The sequence below is a fragment of the Pararge aegeria genome, chromosome 9, assembly GCF_905163445.1.
Source record: "Pararge aegeria chromosome 9, ilParAegt1.1, whole genome shotgun sequence".
NCBI lineage: Eukaryota > Metazoa > Arthropoda > Insecta > Lepidoptera > Nymphalidae > Pararge > Pararge aegeria.
Genome location: NC_053188.1, coordinates 10,249,529 through 10,274,682, shown reverse-complemented (window position 1 = coordinate 10,274,682; position 25,154 = coordinate 10,249,529). Strand labels below are relative to the sequence as shown.

General features: G+C 35.0%; 1 protein-coding gene and 1 pseudogene across 3 annotated transcripts; one reads left to right on the top strand and one right to left on the bottom strand.

Annotated features, from left to right (window-relative positions):
• Positions 1–1,299: 1,299 nt before the first annotated feature.
• Positions 1,300–4,581, top strand: LOC120626532. 3 transcript variants are annotated; one of them, XM_039894072.1, is made up of 3 exons: positions 1,300–1,492; positions 1,719–2,673; positions 4,508–4,581. In XM_039894072.1, the coding sequence occupies exons 1-2, from the start codon at positions 1,342–1,344 to the stop codon at positions 2,666–2,668; spliced, it is 1,101 nt and encodes a 366-aa protein (XP_039750006.1). In that variant the 5' UTR covers positions 1,300–1,341; the 3' UTR covers positions 2,669–2,673; positions 4,508–4,581. The 3 variants fall into 3 exon arrangements, with proteins under 3 accessions (XP_039750006.1, XP_039750007.1, XP_039750005.1); XM_039894073.1 differs by having other exon boundaries at positions 4,505–4,563; XM_039894071.1 differs by lacking the exon at positions 4,508–4,581 and having other exon boundaries at positions 1,719–2,746.
• A 14,943-nt stretch (positions 4,582–19,524) lies between these two features.
• Positions 19,525–21,073, bottom strand: LOC120626469 (annotated as a pseudogene).
• Between the last annotated feature and the right edge of the window lie 4,081 nt (positions 21,074–25,154).

Genomic DNA, 25,154 nt, shown 5'->3' with positions numbered 1-25,154 from the left:
CTATTATATTATTATATAGTATCCAGTAGACTGCGATGGACATCTAACTATTATGTTATTTGTGTACCTATTCTGTATACTTTCTAGTTACACAAAATGTTAGTTTGAATTATAGATCGTGTTTTATTTATATAAGAGTGAGACAATAACATCTATGAAATATGTAAGTAGATTTGAAATCACTGTACTATTGGAGTATGTTGGTCTTAGTTACCAATAAATCAGTTATCGATAAAGATTTGTAAAGGTAAAATGGGTATAGACGGTGGCAAATAGAACTGGGGGCCAATGGACGTTATGGGTGTCACTGTGTAGTGCAGACTCTGGCATGGTTTGCTTTCAAGTGAAAAAGCGAAGTATTACTTCTAGATTCTGATTTGAAGTTCTTCTATCTAGATTATATAGACGACATCAACTTAGTCACAAATAATCGATGAACACAAGTGACTCGTTTCGGAATTTAGTCCGTCAAATAGTAGTGCTAAAATAAAAAAAAAAATGTGTCACAAGATTCCAAAGTGTGGCATTCCTTACAAAATCTATGTCTAGCATTATTAGATAGGCGTCCGACGACGGTTATTATGCCACGTCGATAGGTTTCACCAACGTGCATATGATGAATAGCAATATTCAGAAGCCCTGTTTGAGTTAAAAAAATAAGTAAAACATATACCTACTAGCTCAACAAACTTAGCTCAACTAGTTTCGATTTTCGAGATATGCTAAAAAATAGATCAGTGCTCCAATAAAGTATGAGTTCGGCGTACAAAGAGTCTCAACAGTAAATATTAAATTATTGAAGCTATCTCCCAACAACGGAGAAATGACATCGATGAATTCTATAAGCTTTTCTAACTTTTTTAACAACTACGAGTACTTACTCGGAAGAGCTCTCAATAAAAGTAGACCGTCGACTGGAAAATGCTGTGAATTTTGTATTTTAATATAGTACGGCAATCGTTTTACTAAACAATTTCGTTTGTTTCGAAGTATTTATTACAAAATGTACAAACATAATAAAAATAAGAAATTTAAAAATTACCTAAATAAATTAAAATAAAAGATAATTGAAAAAGATTTATTATACATCAGTGCCTTGTCCTCGTGGATTAGTTAACCTAACTTATATATATTTATATAGATGTAGTCTCACATTTGAGGCGCCACCACTGAACACTATTTTGAGAAAACATTTCATAAATGTAGGGTAGATATTTCTTAATTTTCTTTGTGGGTAGGACGTACTTTTGCTCGTCGGTCCCCAATTGGGAGAGCTCATTCACGTTTTAAGTGCTCAACCACTAACACTTCTCAAATATTACGCGTAAATTTATCGAAAAAATGCCTAAAAGGAAGTTTAAGGACAGTGAGGTCGATTATATTAATTATAAAATAAGAAAATTGGAACGAAAATTGGACGTATTACGTACACGTAGAGAATCGTCGACCTCTTCGTCATCATCGGAGTCCCTTATACTACAATATAATAAAGGTAAGATTTTATACAATTCACATTAGAATTGGGATTTATTTACCCAAATCATGATATATATCGCTCAACAGAGCATTTGATATGAACATCGATAGGCTCACAGGAGCCTTTCATGGTTCAAAAGTCATTAGAGTACGATCTTTTCAAAGGAATTGATGCATACTCTTAATAATTATAAGACCGCACAATTCGATGGAATTGTAATGATAAAATTACCCGCTTTCAGGCGAGGAAATTGTGGTTTGCTCAAGGCCACCCAGTCCAATAGAAGAAGTTGAAATTACGACGGAAAATGCGGAGATGGACATACCGCATCCTGAGGTACCTATAACGTCTGATGATGTTGCAATTATTAATGAGGTACCGGAACCCGTAGAAGTACCTACGCTGGAAAATGAGAACCTGCCCGACGAGATCATAGAAATTTTGGGACAAGACCCAACATCCATTTCCGAATATAGTTCAGAAATTCGTAAAGCGTTAGCCGACCGCTTAATCCATATAGCCACTACAGGTCTTGATAAGGAAGCGCGCAAGGAATTGTTTCGAAACAAAAAATATTTCATTCCTAGCAACTGCAAGCAAATCGCGGCACCGTTACTCAATCTTGAAATCAAGGCCGCCTTGACGGAACACGTGTTAAAACGCGATAAGGGTATGGAAGCTAGACAAAAACAAATCGCTTCAGCCATTTCTTGTTTCGCTCAAGTAATGGACTTACAAATACAAAATCAGGCAGATAGCAAAATAATAAAGGACATTATGGAAGGATTAAGGATGCTTTGCGATATTCAATACACGGACTCAATGAAAAGAAGATATTTTATCTCGTCATGCCTCAAAAAAGAAGTGAATGATCATCTTTCACAAACAAAAATAGATAAGTATATTTTTGGTAAAAATGTAGCTGAGACTTTAAAGACTGCTAAGATAGTCTCGAAGTCGGGAACAGAAATAAGGGTTCAAGACGTTAACAGTAAAACAGTAATTAAGAGAAAAACACAACCTCAACCGTCAACCTCAAGAGGTTTAAACTGGAAAGCTCCGCCGGCGCGCAGGCAGCCGGCCCAAACCAGGAGCCGCCCGCCTGTTCACGCGCAGAAGCCCGACTACTCATCGAAAGGGTCGCGGCAGCAGCAGCAGCAGCATCAGCAACGGAACACGCGCCGATTTTAAACGAGGTAAAATTCGCTGGTCGCCTTTCCTTATTTGCCCAACAATGGGCACTAATAACCGATGATCAGTCTGTTCTCTCTAGGATTACAGGTTGATTACCTTCTGTGTAAAGGTTAACTTATAGTTAACCTTTACACAGAAGGTTACACAGAAAGTACTTCCCATCACTGCTAAATACACGGCTACAGAAAGGGCTGCGTACAGCGCGGCAATTAGCAGCCTTCTTATATCTGGGGCGGTAACACAATGTGAACCGTGCGCAACACAATATTTATCGAGTATATTCCTAATACCTAAACCTAACGGTAAAAATCGCCTTATTTTAAACTTAAAGAGCTTAAATAGATACATAAAAACGCATCATTTTAAATTGGAAGATTTAAGAACCGTTATAAAATTAATAACAATAGATACATTCATGGCCACAGTTGATTTAAAGGATGCATATTTTTTATTAAAAATTCATCCTGATTCGAGAAAATACCTTCGTTTCTTGTTTGAGGGAAGGATATATGAATTTAATGTCCTACCGTTCGGTCTTAATACAGCCCCATACATATTTACAAAAATAATGAAACCCGTTGTGCAATTATTACGTTTGGCTGGTTACATATCAACTATTTATCTCGACGATTTATTATTAATGGGCCGGTCTTTTAATGAATGTACTAAAAATATAACTATGACTATTAAACTTTTAACTGCGTTAGGATTCATAGTAAATTACGATAAAAGTAATCTGACTCCATCCTTTTCTTGTAGATTTCTTGGATTTATAATTGATTCACATAAATTACAAATTTGTTTACCTAAGGAGAAGAGGACACGTATTCGCACAGAACTACTTAGGATTATGAATTTACACCAATGTAAGATTAAAACATTTGCAAGGATTATAGGTTTATTGGTCTCTGCCTGCCCAGCCATTGAATATGGCTGGCTATACACGAAACAATTTGAACGATTTAAATACTTAAAACTACAAGGACATAAAGATTACAATAAGATTATCCATATTTCAGAGTCTTTATATAGCGATTTTTCGTGGTGGTTAAGAAATCTTGGCAGTTCTGTGCGCAAGATAAGAAGCGAAGATTACTTAATAGAGATATACTCTGACGCCTCAACTACGGGATGGGGTGCGGCGTGCGGGTCTGAATCAACTAGTGGGCAGTGGTCCGAACAGGAACGAAATCAACATATTAACTATCTGGAGCTACTTGCGGCATTCTTCGCACTTAAAATTTTTGCTGCCAATTTGCAACATTGTGAGATCCTATTACGAATCGATAACACGACTGCCATCAGTTACATTAACCGTATGGGGGGAATTCAATACCCACATCTAACGAGGTTAACTAAAGATATTTGGCAATGGTGCGAGTTACGCAACGTTTATATATTTGCCTATTATGTACGTTCGTCTGACAATACAATTGCTGATGCTGAATCAAGGCGTACCCACCCAGATATTGAGTGGGAACTCAGTGATTCCGCATTTAATCAAATTACCAATGCCTTCGGTCAACCTAACATTGATCTTTTCGCGACTCGCGTTAATAAAAAGTGTAATCGATTCGTATCTTGGCATAGGGATCCTGATGCCTTCCAAATTAATGCCTTCACAATGAAGTGGTCTGAATTCTATTTCTATGCTTTTCCACCCTTTTCAATAATACTAAGATGTCTTCAAAAAATTATTACTGACAGAGCCAGGGGAATTGTAGTCGTGCCTAGATGGCCGACTCAACCTTGGTATCCCCTGTTTCAATCACTGTTAATATCTAATTTATTAATTTTAAAACCGCATGAAAATATAAAAATATCTCTTGTTAGCAGATGGAACGTACAGAAAAACCTTACCCTGGTTGCCGGGATATTATACGGCGGTCGTTACTACGACGAGACGTCCCATTAGCAACAGTAAACATAATGCTTGCATCTCTGGCAGAAAGTTCCATCAAACAGTATGACGTTTCCATAAAGAAATGGTTTGTTCACTGTACCAGGTATTCAATTAATATGTTTGAAGCTTCAGTCCCAGAAGTATTAAATTTTTTGACTTCATTATTTAATGGTGGAAGTCAATATGGCACCCTAAATAGCTGCAGAGCAGCGTTATCACTTATATTAGATTCAAATATAACTAGAGATAATAGGATAGAAAGATTTTTCAAGGGCGTCTTTAGATTAAGACCTCCTCTTCCCAGATACAACATGACCTGGGATACTTCTAGAGTTCTAGATTATTTAGCAGAAAATTACCCTAATGAAAGTTTATCTCTGAAGAAACTGTCATATAAATGTGTTACATTGTTAGCTCTTACAACAACACATCGGGTACAAACATTATCAAAAATTATAGTAAACAACATTGAAATTTCATCATCAAAAATAATTATTAAGATTCCAGATTTAATTAAGTCATCTAGGCCAGGCTCAAACCAACCTGCATTAGACTTACCTTTTTTCCCAGAAAAGCCAGCTGTGTGTCCTGCTCACACACTTATTTCTTACCTTAGTAAAACAGCAGCTTTGCGGAGTCAGGATTACTTATTTATAAGTTTCAAGAAGCCTTTTAAGATTGTCTCAACCCAGACATTAAGTCGCTGGATCAAAACCACACTAAGAGATGCTGGTATCGATGTTTCTATCTTCTCCGCCCATAGTACTAGACATGCGTCTACTTCAAAGGCTTATAGTTCAGGAATTAGTATTGAGCTAATTCGCAAAACTGCTGGGTGGAGTCAAAATTCCAATACGTTTTGGAAATATTATAATAAAGGTACAATTTCAAATCAGGAATGTAACTCTCTAGCCAGAGCAATAATTATAGATTGATTGCAATATTACAGGCGTTAATACTTAATTTTTTTTTCAATAAAGGTAATTAACATAAGAAAAACTTTATTTTCAAGAAAATACAGGTGATTAACTAGCTATTGATTCATTGTTGAACCTTGTTTTTAATAATAAGGTTTATTCATAATGATAAAATTATTATAAGAGGAACTAAAAATTATTAAAATTTTATTATCATAAATACAGTCAAGTTTAATTTTTTTTTTCCTTGTATTACCTACATAAGTAACTTATGGAAGCTGGTTAAGTACAACATTAACCTAGCCTCATTGTAAGTAAATATTTTCGGAACTAGCTCCAAAAGTCTACATCTATATAAATATATATAAGTTAGGTTAACTAATCCACGAGGACAAGGCACTGATGTATAATTGATGATTAAATGAGCTTACCTGTAAGTGAAATTCAATCATAATTATACGAAAGTGCCTTGTCCGAAGGGGATTAGTTATTCCCTCCCACCCATGATACCCTAGAGATGTTCCGAAAATATTATTACATAACTCTAAAAGGAATGAGCTCTCCCAATTGGGGACCGACGAGCAAAAGTACGTCCTACCCACAAAGAAAATTAAGAAATATCTACCCTACATTTATGAAATGTTTTCTCAAAATAGTGTTCAGTGGTGGCGCCTCAAATGTGAGACTACATCTATATAAATATATATAAGTTAGGTTAACTAATCCCCTTCGGACAAGGCACTTTCGTATAATTATGATTGAATTTCACTTACAGGTAAGCTCATTTAATCATCAATTTTATATTGAATAGTTCCCAATATCAGAATACCTGCTAAGGCAGCTACTTCAATGCTACAACTACTATAAAATGAAATCTACACTGAAATATGAGAACATTAAAAAAAAAAAGAACCGGGTAGAACACAATAAAAATCACACCCTAATTACTTCAATAAAGTTACAGTTTTTGACTAAAGCATTCTATGACTGGAACTGAAAGATTGAAATAAAACATAATTTTACATCAAATTAGGAACACTTTCATATAAGCATACTAGCTTACGCCCGTGTTAGAATATAGTCAGAGACTATAAGGAAGTATACTTATTTACGTAATTGAATTTTGAAATATTATTGTTTATATAATTTTTTAAAAATCTGTCTATGATACTGATATATGAGGTATTTATATTATGAGTATGACATCTCTATTTAGTTGTACAAAAGTGTCAAGTGTCACTTGTGCTGTTTTATCTTCGACAAGAACTATAGTAGTTTACTACTTGATTTATTCTTATTAATGTTATGTAAAATAATATAAAGTACAGAAACTTCTTGGATATTATTTAAATGAATAAGTAATAGAGAGATATAGTTACTAAGCGAGTATAGGTTAAGTAAAATTTAAGGATATAAGTAAAAGTAACTTTTCGATAAAAGATATCATATATAATTATGATTTATTGTAAAAGCATACTCTGGTAAATTAATTATAATATTAAACAATTGACTAGTTATTGTGGTTCTTAGGTTACCACCACCTTTGATAATAAAATATACTCGATGGGAAGGTAGTGGGACGCAGTTTCCTGCCTACCTTCAAAAATATAAAACACAGTGCAACTCGAAAAAGGGATCGAGTCTTGTGTTATAATTGGGTGAGCTGTGTCTCCATGCTGCTAGAATAAAGATAAGTATTCTTAGTGTTTCATATATCTTACTTTGCTGTAAATTATGTATAATCTTTATTTGTACCCAATTGTGTAATTTATATTTACTAATAATGTTTAGGGTACTCATGTGTTTACATTTTTAGTGAACTGGTCGAGAAGTTACTTTATAGTTACTAATTCTAAAAATTCAAAATCTCTTTATTCATGTAGGCCTTCATAAGTGCCTGTGATACAGGCACTTATGAAGCGTTCAAGCGACAAAATTGTAAGGAGATGGTGATAACTTCGTTCGCCTACTTAAACCTGAAGCTACGAGGGTTCCAATCGCGCCCTGTTCTAAGAAGAGGCCCCAACAAACTTATTGGGATAAAAATAGCTTTAATGTTAATCCGGAGTATTTTAAACTAAATTGCACCGAAATCCGTACAATACTTTCTGGATAATACAGTAACAGACAGACAGACAGATCAAAATAAAAAAAAACTGTCAATTTCCTCCATCGATATTACAGAGTCCTCTGATTAAAATTTATTTCAAAATTCTAAGTTGTTTAGGCTGTGTCTGTTATCAGTCAGTCAGGACTTTTAATTTTATATATAGACTAGAGATGTTTCCTGAACACTTTTAAAATACCAATGAAATTTCGTATACCAAATCCATTGGAATTTTCCACTGGGAAATGTTTTACGGCATATTTACTCAAACTCACAACGATGTTGTTTCGTTTTGATTAAACCTTTTCGAACCCCGAGAATGAATGTTTTTATTTATTTTACTGAGGTCATAAAAGGATTGTGAAATATTATGGAGCAGAATAGAAATAGTTGTTTATTGAATACACCGAATGAGCAGATTAAATGAATTCGGCAAAATTGGGATATCTATCAAATGTTTGTTAATGTTTTTGAGAAACTTACCGGATAAAAAGCGTCTGAAACAATTTATATAAATATGCGTACCTTATTGCATCAATCATTGCTTATATAAGTATACTAGCCGTTGCCCGCGACCGTGATTACATTTGATTTGCCCTTCAAATTGTAGTTTTAAAAAATACTGTTAAAAAACTCCTCAAAAATAATATTACTAGTGTGTACGACTGTACGTAGTGTTCCTAATTTACCGTAGGCTTCGCCGAGAAGGTCCCGTAGGATTGAAGGTTTCAAATAGTGTAAGTTATAAAAAAAAAAGCAAACTAACTGTCCCTGGACTGTTTGGACTAACAGTTGGACCCGATTCAGAAGCAGTAAGTATACAACCACTTATTCGGCTTCTAGATATTGTATTTTAGATTTCTATCCATATTAACTTATATGTTTAAATCGGTCCTGGTGTAGTTTTGAAATAAAACTGGACTCGGAGGCGATACAAACAGGTTCTAAAAAAAAATCCTTTTTTGGAAGTACAATGGAATTAGTAATTACCGATTTCGCGCGGGTCATTCTTTCGAATTTTTAATATATTCAGGATTTCCGGAACCCAAGTACTAGCTGTGCACGCGCTGATTTGGAATCGACTTAAACGTAATACCGATATTCATTAAAATTCATTACTAAGCATGATGAATTAATCACATAAAGTACTTGACCTATTGTAAAAAAAAACACTAGTATAAAGTTTAATAACCAGGAAATAGTGTACAACCTAGGCTGTAATCATTTCGAAAAAAGTGAAGTCAAGTCAAGTCGAATTTTGTACATCGAATATATTTTGAACTCTTAGAAGCTAAAACTATATAATTTTTTTTCTGTCTGTATCTGGGCTGTGCATCACGCTAAAACTACTCGATGAATTCAAATGATAATTCGCACTGTTTGAGGTCATACTACAAGGTAGGACAAAAGATACTTTTCATCCTGAAATTCAGCCCAGTTCCTTTGGCAGAGGGTATGAATGTGCATGACCATTTTACACCATTACTCCGTCAAATACAACATAACGTACTTCAGGAAATTGCGATAATGTAACCCAAAGTAGCGAAATTTTGCCATTAAAATTCATAAATTTTCGTGCGCTGAGATATTTATGATACATACAAATTATATACCACAGGATTAAAGTACCTACAAAAAATGCGCGAGAAAATATTATGTCTATCATAGTTAAGTCATAATAGCAGCTTTTGTGTTTTCAAATTTTAAATTAGAGCTGCATTTAATTAGAACAGCTAAAAATATGTATACATCTACACCTAAATTGCATGCATTTACAGAATATAATTTTAGTAGCTTTATTTAAGTAAACTAAGAGTACGATGTTGTCTCTTAATCTATCGATTACTATTCGTTAATATATTAAGCTGAAACCGACGTACACTTAATACTCTTTGAGACCTCCAAAGTTGGTCCTATCAATTAAAAACTCCAGTTAACATTGCTTGCCCAACCCAATCGAATATTTTCACATCAACATTAAAATTATAGATGTTACAAAAATGATACAGAACAATGTTTTCCTACTGTTACTACGGGATGTCTTAAAAACAAAAACAAATGCGGATGAAATCGCGGGCCACAGCTAGTTTTAACTTAAATAAAATAGATTATTATGAGCATACTTTACACTACTAGAGCACTACCAATTTTCAGCCCCACATATTTGAAGACAATAATGCTGTTACTTTTGTTCGTTAAATAACTACGAAGTATGTTTGTTTACCATTAAGATAACGTGGTAAATTAACAAGCGCTTCGAGACCACAACCCGCATGTGAATGTCGTATTTATTACTTCTACTCTACTTTGTGGGAACAATTAATTTATATTATACCTACTTAGTAAGGGACAATACAGTATTGCCTTGACTTACCTTTGTTTTGAGTAAATTTTTTTGGCAAAAAAACAACTCACCTACTTAAATAGCTAAAAAGCAAGAAATAGATGTATTAATAAAAAAAGTTTTCAAATAAATGTTGAAATGTATTTTTTTTAAATAAACAAAACAAGAGTAATTTTAAAACTTGTCCAAAAACAATCAACAGATTGAAATTTCATACCCCAATCCGATGCTTCTATGTTTTAATCTAAGATTGATTTTCATTAACAATATTAATTTCGGGCATAACTTACGTACAGGTATTTTAATTTGAGAAGTATGGTTGTCGATGACGAACATTTCTCTTTCACTTAAAATATCAAAACAGATAACAAGTGAGCGCATTTTATCTCAGCCCTCAGTGATTTACTATTGAGGCAAAAATTAAATTACCGGCGCAGTTACTCGTTACGCTCAGGGGAGATAAAGTTACGGGCACTAAAACTAATTAGTTAACTACGAAACGAAGCGATATTTTAGATTGCATCGTTAACTTCTTGCCATGGACAATTAAGAAGGTCCTACAAAAAAGATGTCATGTATGCACCAAATCGATATTTATTTACTTATAATAAAAAAGTAACAAGTCGAATGATGTACATCGAAGATATTTTGAATTCTTAGAAGCCAAAACTCTATATTTTTTTGTCTGTCTGTATCTGGGCCGTGCATCATGCTGAAACTACTGAATGAATTTAAATGATAATTCGCACGATTTGAGGTCATACTACAAGGCCTACCTTGTAGTATGACCTCAAATCAAACATAAGATACTTCTTATCCTGAAATTCAGCTCAGTTCCTTTGGCACAGGGTATGAATGTGCATGACGATTTTACACCATTACTCCGTCCAATATAAACCGATTGAAATAATTATTTTTGTATTAGAGTGGTTACTATCAGTTAGTTTAGTTTTTCCCAAATTTTGTGTAGATCTGATGAATATAATTTGAGATAGAAGACTAAACTCCTCAGCGGACAGCTTAAGGCTTAACGCTACGGAATGCATTAAGTATTGGCACATTTATGAAGACTTCACTGCTAGGACCACATGATTTTTTTTAGGATTATAAAAAGGATTTTAAATTAGTAAAACGGGAGTATGATCTCTGGACATGCATTTGCGATTTCAATGTTTGCGTGATTGAAAGTTTCAAAAAGTCGGTAGACTCAAAATTAAAGCTCCAAATTCAGATTAAAAATCTAAATTTGATTTATTTCCAGTAGGCCCTATTCGGAAATAAATCACCAATAATTAATAATAACATAAGCAATTTTGAAACGTCAAGTGTGTCTGTTTGTAGTGACTCTATCACCGGTTTGGAAGGCAGATTCTACTATTCTAAGAAGACGGCAAGAAACAAAGTAGTTGCTCTTTTTCAACATTATTTTACAATTTAACAATCATGGTTAATCAGCAAGAGGAGCAGCTTGCTTCCAGGCGACCTGGTCTTTAGGAAATTCATCAATAGTAACCCTCGATGTGTTAAATGTGTTTGATACAGTTATTAAAGTTATGTAAAGGTACATCTAATATTGCCTTCGGTATCATATTATAGGTTCTCAGCAAGAGCAAGAATAGATGGATTATTCGCCCACACCTCAGTCGTTCGTTAAATTATGTTGAAATAGCACTATCTGTTCTTAATGCCATAGGTTTGTATATTTGGAACTTCCAGTACGACTAAAATAACTTTATCCGGTATCTGATTTATTGAGGTTAGGTTTAGGCTATGTAGCTGTTCGCTGCCTCCTGTAATTTAAACGGGCGAAGCCGCAAGGCACATCTCACGCGTGTCTAGTAGTATGAGCCTTATTTTTAATTAATAAGGTCCATATTATGAGCAAGTGTAATGAAAAACTAAATTCGTCACGCCTTTGGCAGCATAGTGATAGGCAAGAACCGAAGTCGCGGCTAAGTACTACGCCCGAAAAAATGTTTATGTTACGCATTTTCTCGTTACTACTTTTACAAAAGCGTCAGACGTGACTTGACATTTACTTACAACGGAATAGTAGTAGCAAAATCATGATTGGAATAAATATTATATCGATAGGCATATTTTTCATATGACAAAAATTACTAAATTTATCCATACTTACTGTGTATCTTCAGTTGTAAAATCATTATCTGTACTCCAATACATTTTGCAAGTGACGTCATCGTCACCATCTTTATTAAAAGCCCATTACCAGTCCAATGCAGGACACGGGTCTAGTCACAGAATGAGAAGGGTTTATGCCTTAGTCCACCACGCTGGCAAAGAGCGGATTGATAGACTTCACAGGCCCTCGAAAACATTATGGAAAACTCTCAGGCATGCAGTTTTCCTCAAGATGTTCAATATCTTTAAACGCACATAACTCCGATAAGGTAGAGGTGCTCCGAAAAGTTAGAGGTGTCTGGGATCGACCTCGGCCCCTTGGAGTCTAAAGCCTTACCCACTAGGTTATCGTCGCTTTGTAATGGCAGTCAGTTTTAATTGAATAACTATCAACTTTCGGGTCGGACGATATAAAGATGTAAGCATAACTATTCGAAGTTTAGGCTTAACTCCTAACTTCAATTCGAAGATAGCATCATGTAATGATAGTCAATAATAATGGTGATTTTGAAGAAACGGGATGAAAATAAAAACACTTATTTATCTTCACAGCAAAGTTCGTTGTAAAAGATAATAGATATTTAATCTTTTACATTTTTTGCACAATATACCGGCTCCGTCACAACTCTTTGGCTCTAAACTCTGAGCTCGGCCAAAGAATGCCCAACTATTTATGTCGCATTGCTTCAGTTGGCTGACTGTGATATCTCAAGGATTTATTAGACAACCATTTTAAAAATATAACTGCATTTCTTCTCTAAGTTCTTTAAAGACTGGAATACAAAGAAAACTCCTTTTATATAATTACGTCAAGATGGACACCATTTTTTGAAAATATTGTTTAAGAAAGTTAAGATAAAGACGACGGTATATAAGAGAAAGATTTAGAACAGACACACCATGCTTCTCTAAATAAGTCTATGGGCTTTAACGATTATCATAGGCTTGACGTGCTATTCGAGGTAAAAAATAAGACTGTGTTTAGGATTGTTAACCTAATTCCGGGCTAGCTCTGAAACAAAACCCAATACTTAATAATTTTTGGTATGAACCGGTAATCAAAACAGGAACTCACTTATAAAGTGTGTGTGGGTGTGTGTTAAAATGACATAATATTTTTTCACTCACACTCATTGGCTTACAATGGGGCTTTTATTTTATTAATTTCACTCATAGTAATTTTAATGTATTTAGCAGAGACAATCAAGATTATTTAATAATTTATTATGGTCATAAAATGCACGGTGGCGAGTTGAAGTTCGTACTTCAAGCGTGTTCTTCTCGTTGCGTTAGAATTAGTTAGGAGTTTATCATTGTTTTTTTTGAGTTCGAAAAAGTGCAATTCACTTGTTTTTTTCTTACAATTTTGTTAAATATGAGCTCAAATTGTTATTCATATAATTATATATTCAGATTCAATATTCATTAAAAGGTAAACTGTTAAAATTTTTGAAAAAAAAACAGCTCCTACCGTTACGGTCCATCACCATAGCTCCCGTTCATTGGTGACCTGGACGTTATAATCGCAGTACCCGCACTTCACGCCTGACACTCACCCCACGATCATCCGACGTAATAATCGCAGCATAGCTCACCGCGTCTGACGCACACCCGACGCGATGACCGAAGCACCCCAACCTACGCACGCAATGCACGCACGTCTGACGCACGCTCAACGCACTCGACGCTCTCTACGCTCTCAACGCACGCAACTCTCTCAAGGGTCCTAACACACCCAACGCTCACAACGCACGCAACCATGCACATGATTGGTCAGACAGAGGCATACTACAACAAGTACATTGACTAAGGTCAATCCTGCAACACATCGGCATTGCTACACGACCACGGAGCACATCAACATCGACGGTTGATTATCGCAGTGCTTTACACCTCAGCAACACTGCCTGACTGGTAAAACAACCAGGGAAATACCGTGGTGGTCTGCACATTGCCAAACTAGATTGCGCACAAAGATCCTGCATTGCACCAACAAAATGTTTTCAAAAATTTAACCATAATCCTTTTAAAAATCTTAACTCAAAAAAATTCTAGTTTTAGGATTTATGTTTCCTGAGATCTCAGTGAGTCAGTGGATTTCTCTTTTATATTTTTACATAAATAACCTAAATGCGAATTTCATTGTCTCTGAAATCAATAACATAAGACTTTCAAACAAAAAGCCATCGCCATTTACCCCTTTAGGGGTAGTCTTGCATAAAATATTTTATTAACTGATGTCTATATTGATTTATTTATTATTGTATACTTAATAATAAATAAATCACCTTAAACTTTCATCCCTTATTTTCCCTTATTTAAAGGAAGGTATTACAAAATAATTTACATAGATTTTTGTTTTTAAAAGCTTATAACTTAAACCTGATTTAAGTTATCTAACTTCAAAAACATAGAACTCTCATAAAAACTTTTATACCCTATGTCAATGTATGTCCTTGCTAAGTTTAATTAAGTTAACAAACAGAAAGACTGACAGAGACAGTTACTTTCGCATTTATAATAATAGTTCATTTATTATATTAGTACAGGTGAAAGGTCACCTACCTTTCACCTGTACTAACCAGGCAACCTTTTCAGTCTTAAAATCATTATGAGTATCTTAGTCTCGATACTTAACGAGTTGTAACACATTTTTATGTATTGAAAGGTTCAAAAGTACCTGAGGAATCATTTTTAAAAGGATTTTTTACCTTTTGCAGACTTTATGCAGATGCCATTGCGCACAAAAAAAGGTTTATCTGTAGCTTATACATTAGTAAGTATAAACTAACTTATAACAGCATCCATCAATTCTGAACTTGATTAAACAAAGCAGAGACACAATAATTAATAGCAGCGATCTAGAAATGGAGTGGCACATGTCGCTACAGGATATTCTCTGAAGCAGAATATATATTGGCTCATTTATGTAAATTCAGTTTGTCTTCACGAGAATAACGCTCGCTTTATTAATCTCAAGCGTCCTTGGTAATTGATGCCTGCATATTTCAAACTGGCTCATTTTAAATTTAGTTTTCGGTAATATATTTCGGTTATGATAACTATGTTTTATAACTCTTTTGTAGGAATTTTATTATGTTCCAAAAAAATATTAACGATTACTTAGTTAGCATTCTAAATATATTGACTTATTGTTTGTGAGTTTTTGTAGAGTTTTTCCCCTCGAATTGTCTACCTGCTGATAAAAGATAAATACTAAAATAGTAATTTCAGAACAAATATAAACTTAGACAAAAAGGAATATTCGTAAGTTTTAAAACGTCAGACAGAAAATACTGCCCACTTGAAGTGTCCGGAAATATAGAAAACTTGTTTCTATACAGCTTGTTTGAACTGGATTCTATACAGTTTTTATAAAAACTCCCATTTGTAGAAATAGTAAATAATGTTTATACGTAACTTTAGTTCCACACCTCTCGCGATTTTGATTGGAGGCCAAGACGGCAGACTAAACAATAGGGAAGTGTGCATGGCTGGAATAGCGGTCAAATGATTAAATGGCTAATACGTTTTTATGCAGATTATAATTATTGGTCAAATAAAATTTAAATAGAAAAAAGTAAGAAGATTGAGTTAGGTACTCCAACGCTTTCACATTTATATTATGGCATGCCATACCAGTTTTCTTAATCAATGTCATTGATGTAAAATATAATAAATTAATTTTAAATTGTTACTGAAAAACTCAGCTGAAATCTTGCGATATTGTGTTATAGCTTTGGAACTCTTCCTGATAGAAGCTATCTGAATGCCGCGAATGTTTTGCACGAATAATTTTCATTTGTTTTGTTTAGCAATAATGAGAGACAATCTAACATACCTGACATTGCACTGATATTTTATCAATTACCAATTCACTTGTTTGACCACAGTTCATAATTTTTTGTGATTGTAGTGGGTAGCTTTTAGAAAATTTTACGATGATATTCACTTTATCTTTATTCAGAAGATACCCCTGTTGCTCCAAAAATATAATAGCGATTTTAAACATTTCCTTACGAGTTTGTAAATGTCGTCTTTATGAATAATACTTACTTTGATGTTAAACGTACCGCGAATACCTTCCTTTTTAATATTTAACTTTCATAAGATATTCATAATTTTTTGCTTTCTGATTTTTGCTGTCAGTTCTTTAAAGCACCAGGATATATGAATAAAATTATGATATTTGTTGATCTTCACCTATAAAATCGTGATTTTATTACTGAGTATATTTTGAATAGAATAGTAAATTTCTTTGAAAGTTCAATAAACGTACCTAAATTTTAATCACAGTTTTTTTGTTATTTTTATTTTGTCGTTTAAATTAAGTTTTGTTCCTAACCGGGTGGGTTCTTTTAACAAAACATACTGGCCCTTTTCCAAACTCTTTACCTTTGCTTAAGTTTTATAAAACTTAGCTTTAGATTTCTCTGCCAGTTCGGCCATTCTTTCAGGAATTACATTACAGAAAGAATCAGGATCAACTCTCTTGTTGTAATTGAAATGAGTTCTGGAAGTACGCTTTCGTTTTTTCCTGTTAATATTTCAGTAGGTGTTTTCCCCGTTGCTTTGGATACTGTGCAGTTAAAAGCAAGTTGTAAATCTCCTAAGGCATATTCCCATGATCCTTCTGAGTATTACTAATGACAGTGAGGCCATCCTTGATGACACGCATAACTCTTTCTGCTTGGCCGTTTGCTCTACTGGTATATGCTGCAGTATGGTGTAAGTTAAATGCCGTACTTTTTGCAATATTGTTCATATTGAGACAGAAATGCACCATCGCCATCAACGATGGGAGCACCAAAAAGAAAAATAATTTATTTTAGATGTTGCAGGGCTGATTCTTAATTTTTCTTAGAAGCGTACTTCAATAACACAAATTTTGAAAAGGCATCAGCTGCTACAAAGACATATTCTTTTTCAGATGACGGTCCACTAAATTTTCCAGAGATATCTATGTAAATAGTGTTGAATGGTTCGACATTTTTTTCTATTGGGTTCCTCCCTTTTAACGTTTTACAGACCACGCAATTATCTATGAAGCTGCGAACTTTTAAGCTCATTTTGTCAAACCAAAAGTGTTCTTTGAGTTTGTCGAGTGTTTTCTCCCAACCACAGTGCTTTAACGCCTCATGGTAATAATTATTAATACTCCACTGGTAAGATTGTGGTACTATTTATAGAATCTTGGTTCTTCCATTGTCCTGTTTAACTTTTTGGCATAAAACTTCATCTCTGATTAAGTAGTCAGTGTTTCTGATATGATTTTTCTTAATATCACTGATTATTCTACTTAAAACAGGATCTCTGTATTGCTCCATTACTAACAAGTCCTTATCGGAAGTCGAGTTAAGGATTTTCTGGGTAACATGGTTCCTGCTAAAAAAGTCTGCGTGTTTTAGTCTTTCTCCTTTACTATACTCGACTTCAAAGTCAAAATTTCGTAGAAAAGAAAATCAGGAATGCACCCGTGGCAGTAGTTCTTGCTTGTATTGAGAGGCTTTTAACGCATTGCAGTCTGTGACAACAGTAAACTTTCTTCCGTATAAGAACTGATGAAAATGTTTAACCGATCTCACTACAGCCAATGTTTCTAACTCATATGAGTGATGAGTGAATTCGGCCTTAGTTGTTCATTGGCTAAAGTAGCCTATGACATGTTGTCGTCCTCCTAAGATTTGGATAAGAACTGCTCCAAATCCCAATGCACTTGCACCTTTATGGAGTTAAATTGGCACACCTTCTTTGAATATTGTAAGAAGAGGCGCACAGGTAAGATAATCATTTTCATTCTTGCTGCTTCGTGACATTCCCATTTTGTGCCTGCTTTTGTCAATTCGTACAGTGGTGCCATTTCTGAAGAGAAATTGGGTACAAACCTCCGAAAATAGCCAGTGAGCCCGTTAAATTTATCTAAGTTGCTTGATAATTTCGGAATCAGGTGATCTTGCTAGGGCTTCTACTTTTACGGGATCGAGCCTTACTTGTCCATCAGCTATGTTGCATCCCAAATATTGTATAGCGCTTTTCATAAACGAGCATTACTTTAAGTTTATCGCAAATCCTAAACTTACTAAGGGCCCGAAGAACTAAGTCCAACCTTTTTAAGTCAAAGTCAAATATTTTTTTATTCAAATAGGCACATAGATGGCACTTTTGATGCGTACATTACATGTAAAATATGACATAGGAGTGTGTTGATGGCGATAAATAAATTCGTCAACTTAAAACTAAAGCTACGAGGGTTCCAAACGCGCCCTGGTCTAAGAAGAAGGCCACAACAAACTTAGCCCGTTTTTTTTTTTGTTGTCACCATCTCACATCGTCCTTTTAAAACTATTGAAGAAGCAACCTGGTTAGAGCAATAATTTACACCCAAGCATTTTTATCGTTGACGTTGTCGTTAATACTATAATAGGACTTCTATAAGCTTACGTTTAATACAAACTTTGAACTTTTTCAGAGACATCTCCAATATATAAACTGGTAATTTATTGTAAAATTGTATACAATTTCCTTTAAATGAATTAATTATTTTATGTAGTCTAGTATATTGTTCAAATTATTGCAATCACATTTTCTCTTAAACTTAGATATATTTTTGTGAACATACATTAAATTTTCAAATATGTATTGGCAAAAAATGTCATTATCTTAGCATCTTTAAATTTATCTCTTAATGACTCTCTCGGACCCATTTTATAGATCGCCTGAACCGACCTCTTCTGCAGCACGAAAATATTGCCAATATCAGCAGCATTACCCCATAGTAAAATTCCATATGACAAAATGCTGTGAAAGTAGCTAAAATAGACTAGCCTAGCTGTTTCTATGTTCGTTATGTGGCGTATCTTCTTTACTGCATAGGCGGCAGATTTAAGCCTGTTCGATAAATTATTAACATGAGGGCCCTATTGAAGTTTAGCATCTAACGTTATTCCTAGAAAAACTGCCGATCCACCAGATTTAATTACTAAGTAGTGAAGTAGTTTTTACATGTTTAACATTTGGTAATGTGAATTTTATGCATTTGGTTTTTTTTTTCCATTTAGAACCAAATTAGCTTCAAACTACTGTACTACTTTAGCGAGAGAGTTGTTTAAGGTCTCGTCTACCGACCTACCCGGCACAAGAACGTCATCCATGTAAACCAGAGCTGCTTTTTCTATAAGTGATCCTAGTGCTTTATTAATACATCTCTGATATATAAACGGAGCATTAGTAAGACCAAAAGGCATAGTATGCATATTGCCCATCGGGAGTTATGAAGGCAGTCTTCTCAATTGAGCCTTGAGCCACAGGGATCTGATGATAACCAGGTGCCTCATCGAGACAGCAGAAATATTTAGCGTCACCGAGGTGATCCAGCTGATCGGAAATAAGAGGTAACGGATAATGATCTCGAACAGTGTTTGCATTCAGTTCTCAACTGCATCAGTTCACAATTAACGCATAAACGATCTGAATTATAGGGCTCGGAAATGGGGAGTTCCTTTCTCGAATGATCCCGTTAGCCAAAAGCTCTTTGTTAATTTCCTTGACCTTTTGTCCTTCTACTAATGCCATTCTGTAGGGTCGTCGTTCCACTTTATCTGGATTTGATACTTCATTGAACTGAAAACAGAGGGATTGTTCTTCGTGACGACTGGCAACCATGCATTGATAACTCAACTTTAATTCCTGGAATACTCCTGGAGATTGTTACCAATCAAAACTTTTGCAGGTAATTGGTGATCTAGCATGACACAAAACTCAAGCTCAATTAAAATATCATTTATCTTGCACTTGCTTTATTTGTGTGTGAGAGTAAACCGGGACTGGACCAAATCCTTTTAAAAATTTTGATAATATTCTTTATTTGGCCTGGAATGTGCGATGCCACAGACTTATGAATTAAAGAACAATCTGCTCCGCTGTCGACTATGCGTTCTAATGTATTTTTCCAATTTGTATCATTATAATATTATGGGAGTTAGCCTCACTATTCTTGCATAGATTCACCTTTTTATTGCGTTGCTCGTCAGCAATTCTTTCAAAACAAGTTTCTGTAGTGTGTCGAGTTCCTTTACAGTAGGGACATTCCTTAACGGGTGGTGTTGGGAAATCTCTTAATGACGAGCGAACTTTTGATCCTGATGCTGAGGATGTTCCACGTCGAATTGCACTTTCTAAGAAATGTCGAGCAAATGACTAGTTATCCCACAAACGTAACAAGTTAAATTGGCCTTATCACGGTTGAACTCCAAGCGAGGCCGCTTGTTGAACTCATTCGGGTTAGTTGGGGCATTCCTTCGTTTACGAAACCTTTTGGCTATAACAATTTACTCCGGAACAGTATTCGACTTGCTATGAAGTAGTTCAGTCCGAATGCGCTCATCTCCAATACTCCCAATTACAAATTTTACTGCATCCTGTTCCGTGGGATTAGGTTTTACTATCCTTTTGAACATACGCCATATGTTTGAAATAAAATCTTGAAAATTTTCTGCATCATCAATAGTATAATTTTTATAGTGCAGAATATCAGCAAAGTAGCAAAGTATCTGGATTCAGGTTTAAAAGTTTGCATCATGTCATTCCGCATCTCTGTCCAAGTCGTTGTCCTTAAAAGACTACTTAGCCCATACTTCTGCACGTCCATTTAGTACACTGCTGCTTTTAATTGCACCTCATGATCTCGAAGTCCATATTCTGCTTGAGTACGTGTTATAAGATCTACCCAATCACGTACATCAGTACTAGAAACAGGGTCATACGCAGGAAAATAAACGTCAGAAATACGTACTCGCGTATTTTCTTCTAATTTCATGATGCCGATTAATTCAGTCAGGGTCGTGCGATGATCATTAGATAGTTGAGCCATCATGTTATTCATTGTTGTCTTAAATGCGTTTGCCATAACCATTACGTCATTTGGCCGTTGCTCATTGCGTGGTGTCCCATCTTCTGATGTTGGAGTATTTCCTATATCTGGTAGCGACATGATAATCGAATAGTCTTGAAAAAACAATAAAACCACAAATAATAACTCAGAGCGTTTATTACGCAGGAGCGTTCCGACAACTACGGCGACTCCACGTGTGCACGTACTGCACCTACTGCACGTGGCAACTACTGCACGTGTGTTCTTCAATTGTTTAATTGCGCCAACCCATATGCTATGCCTACTTAAGATAGCTCTCATCTTTTTGCATATGCTCCTGAACCATATCAATACACATGCAATTTTGTATCCTGCCATGCAAGCAGTCGCATGCGAAACTATATGGGCTTTATTGTGCGTAGAATGAATATGCATGGCCTTTGTTTTTTCAACATTTATCATTAGTAAAACATCATGCGCCCATTTACATAGGGTGTCGAAGTTGGCTTGCATCGTGCGCTCGGCCGCCCGCAGATCCCAATTAGCTACAATGATACAGTACAGTATCATCTGCGTATTGATACACAGATCCTTCATGAAATAGGTTACACATGTTATTTACATACATTAGATATTCTGTAGGTCCTAGTATTCCTTTATTCATTTTTACTGTCTGTTACTCTTAGGCTCTTTCTCAGGACCTCCTGTATGCCGCAATTAGTCATACTTGTATATAGCGTATCATAAACCAACAAATCAAAAGCTTTAGTGAAATTAAAAAAACAACGAGTACTTACATACTTTTTATCATTCAAGCACTCGCTCACTTCCATTTGTAAGCTGACATAGTAATTGAGAAGTACTTCGACTTTTTTGGAAGCCAAAATGTTTTGTGTTTAAAGTTTTATGTTTTTTGCAAGAATTGCTCTATATTATCACCTAGGTACGATTCATTATGAGGTAACAAAGAAAAAACAATTAAGAAGATATTAAAGCTAGAAAGCTACTGATGGATATTCAAATTTTAACCCACTTCTCAACGTCACTCTGCGATCTAATTGCAAAAAATTGTATAATTTCGGACATACAAACAACACGAGTTTTGTATCCTTGAGCTCCGACTCGGTCTATTATAAAAGGTATGCGGTTGCTGGAGTGAGAGCTTGTCGCAGGTATGTTCTGCCTTCTCCACTCTTCCTTATTACTCTTGGAGTAATAGAGCACGATTTGGCAGACTTTAGCCACTGGTCCCGTCATCCATCTCGTGTGGAAGTGTCAGAAAAACGACCGAAGAGTGTCTTTTATGAGATGCCAACCCTGTACTTTTGTTTCTATTAATCTTTTTGATGTCATTATTATCGTGATTTATAGTATTCCAATTTTCCTTAATATTTCTGTTAAATTTTCTTGTCGTCGTTTTGGTATTCCGCTAATTTCTAAGGTATTTTTAATTTTTCCTTGTTCCAGGGTATTCAATTTAATTTGCATAGATGCAAGATTATTTTTCATATTTATATGTTTGTTATTTAAATCTTTACACTGGTTCTTAATTATTTTAATCTTTTCTTTAACACATGGCTTCATACTGGATAACTAATTTTTTTTAATTCTGTGAAACGAGTTATCGGGCATAAAAAGTTCGTTATCGGTAATTGGTATTTAATTTGTCTATTAAATTTCAATAAAATAAATATTGACGTTGAACCGTTCCCCGGCTAATCAAAATTACAAACAAACAATTGGACACATTCCATTTATAATAAGTATGGCTATACCTCATAAGGATGTTAAGCCTCACAAGGTGAGGTAGTTAAAAGGCAAAACAGAAGTACAGATGGGAAAAGTTAACTCATTTAGTGGCGACACGCAGCGGCTAGACGATTACGATTACGGACGATTACAAATCTAACAACCTATTTGGTACAATTAAACCTGTAGCGTGCCAAGATTTGCTTCTGTAATTAAACCTGTTTTATTAGGAAAACAGGAAAAGTAGGAATTAATTTGCAGAAGTTCATGATGCAGAAGTTCATGATTCTGCTTAACCCAGCGTGGTGGATTGCGGCCTAAACTCTTCACATTGTGGGAGGAGACCCGTGCCCTGTAGTAGGCCGGTAATTGGTTGATATGATGATGATGATGATGATGATGATGATGATGATGATGATGATATTATATAAAGTATGTATAATAAAATGTAAATTAATAGTTTCTTATAAAATGTTATCTGCGCATGGATTGTAACCAAATCGGTATCTAAATAATTGGATCTTATTTTCTCAACCATACATCAAAGTCCGCCTTGATCGAATAGAGCAATACGCATCGCTTGTCAAACCCTCAGAATCCTTAATAATACCATTAATGTTTAAAATTATTACCGTTCATTTCTATTCAAGATATTAATTGGCTACTCTGCACTTTTCCGGTCATGATAAATTATGAAATTCGTTATTTTGACACATTGTGTTAGCACATTCTTAAGAAGTCCTTATAAATCTCTCTCGGTATCTTTATATACAATAAACAATAGGTTTCCACCGGGAAATGGGATGAAAATTTTATCATTGAACCTATTTAAATAAATCTTTTTTTATTTGAAAGTGTATACTGTAGCCGTCTCCACATTACCCAACTAGATGGCGCCACAAAATCCTGCATCGCGCTAGCGAAGTGTTCACAAAAATTGACTATCTCAATTCAAATTGACTATTTCAATTTAAATTGACCTCGGTCCCCGAGCACGATCACCCGCTCGGAGGAGGATCTTTGTATTGTTACGGTCGAGCGTATCACCATAGATAGCTACCGTACAATAGTGACGCCGGCGTGACCATCGCAGCACCGCGATTCATGACTGACGGACACTCGACGTGATCACGCACTCACTCACTCACTCACACACTCACGCACGCTATCTCGCTCTCAACGCACGCAACCCTCTAAACGCACGCACTCTTACTCTACGTAAAATAATTGTAGGTACATAGCTAGCCACGATGATTATGATGTTAGCATCAGATCTATTCTCGATTCTCGATTGACTCAACAAACACAAAGTCTTGAGGGTCCGCTAGTCATCATTAAAATTCTATAAATAACTAAACATTTGCTAGGATTATTACTCAAGTAGGCAGTTAATAATTATTACATATTTTAAATACATCAGTTCGTGCGTACGTTAAATTATATAAGGCAGCGTAGTTTCTATAAACAATTTAGCGAAGCACAAAGTCCACCCTTTTGGTTATTTCACCCTTATGGTATTCATCCGAATTAAACAGAAGTTCTAATTATTATAATGTTTACACATAACAAAAGATTTAAAGGCAAGTAGCAGGCGAAGGTAAGCATTACTTATGTATATATTTGCACGATTGTAACATGAATAGTTAGTTCTAGAGCTTAATTGAAATTATTCTTAGATATTAAAAAATGATTCAATCCCAAAAATGATTTTATAACTTTCGGGTTGATAATCACAATAGCCCGATAGCTATATTTTACCTACACAGACAAAATTAAGAACGTACAGAACCCTCATTCGGTAATTATTGAATGCAGTGCATTGTATCCAAAAACAGTGAAAAAGCCCCGCGCAAGTCTAACTTCACTCCCGCGGAACGTTGCTAGCCCGCAAACTTTTCCCATTTTCCCCATTAGGTAAACGTTTAGAACATTAGAGATAAAATGAGGAAATCGAAAACACTACTAAAGTTGAGTGGTTTTTGATGCTTCAATATTAGTTACACTGCTTCTGTATGTTATTTATTCAGTGCCTATATGTGCCCGAATATAAACAAACGAAAGATTGATTGACTGACTGGTTCATCACGATATAACAAAATTTACTACAGATATAAAATTTAGCAATTGTGTCGTTTGTGTCAGCTAAGAATGGATATTTGGACACTCCACCCCTGAAGGGGTAAAATAGGGGTTGGAAATTAGTTTGAAAGTCCATGTATTTTAAGTTAAGTATAATAGATATATGTTAAAAACAATTATATCGTTTTTTTTTTTGGTAATAACCTTTGTAAAAAAGGGGATGATTTTTTTTTATTACTACGTCTGAAAATCTAGAAATAAGGTATCTTGTAAAACTAGGCATCAGTTTATAATAGTGGACTGTTATTCAAGACGTGCCACGAGGCGATGTCGCGTAAGAAACGATAAGGAGTATGGCTTTAATTTAAGTGCC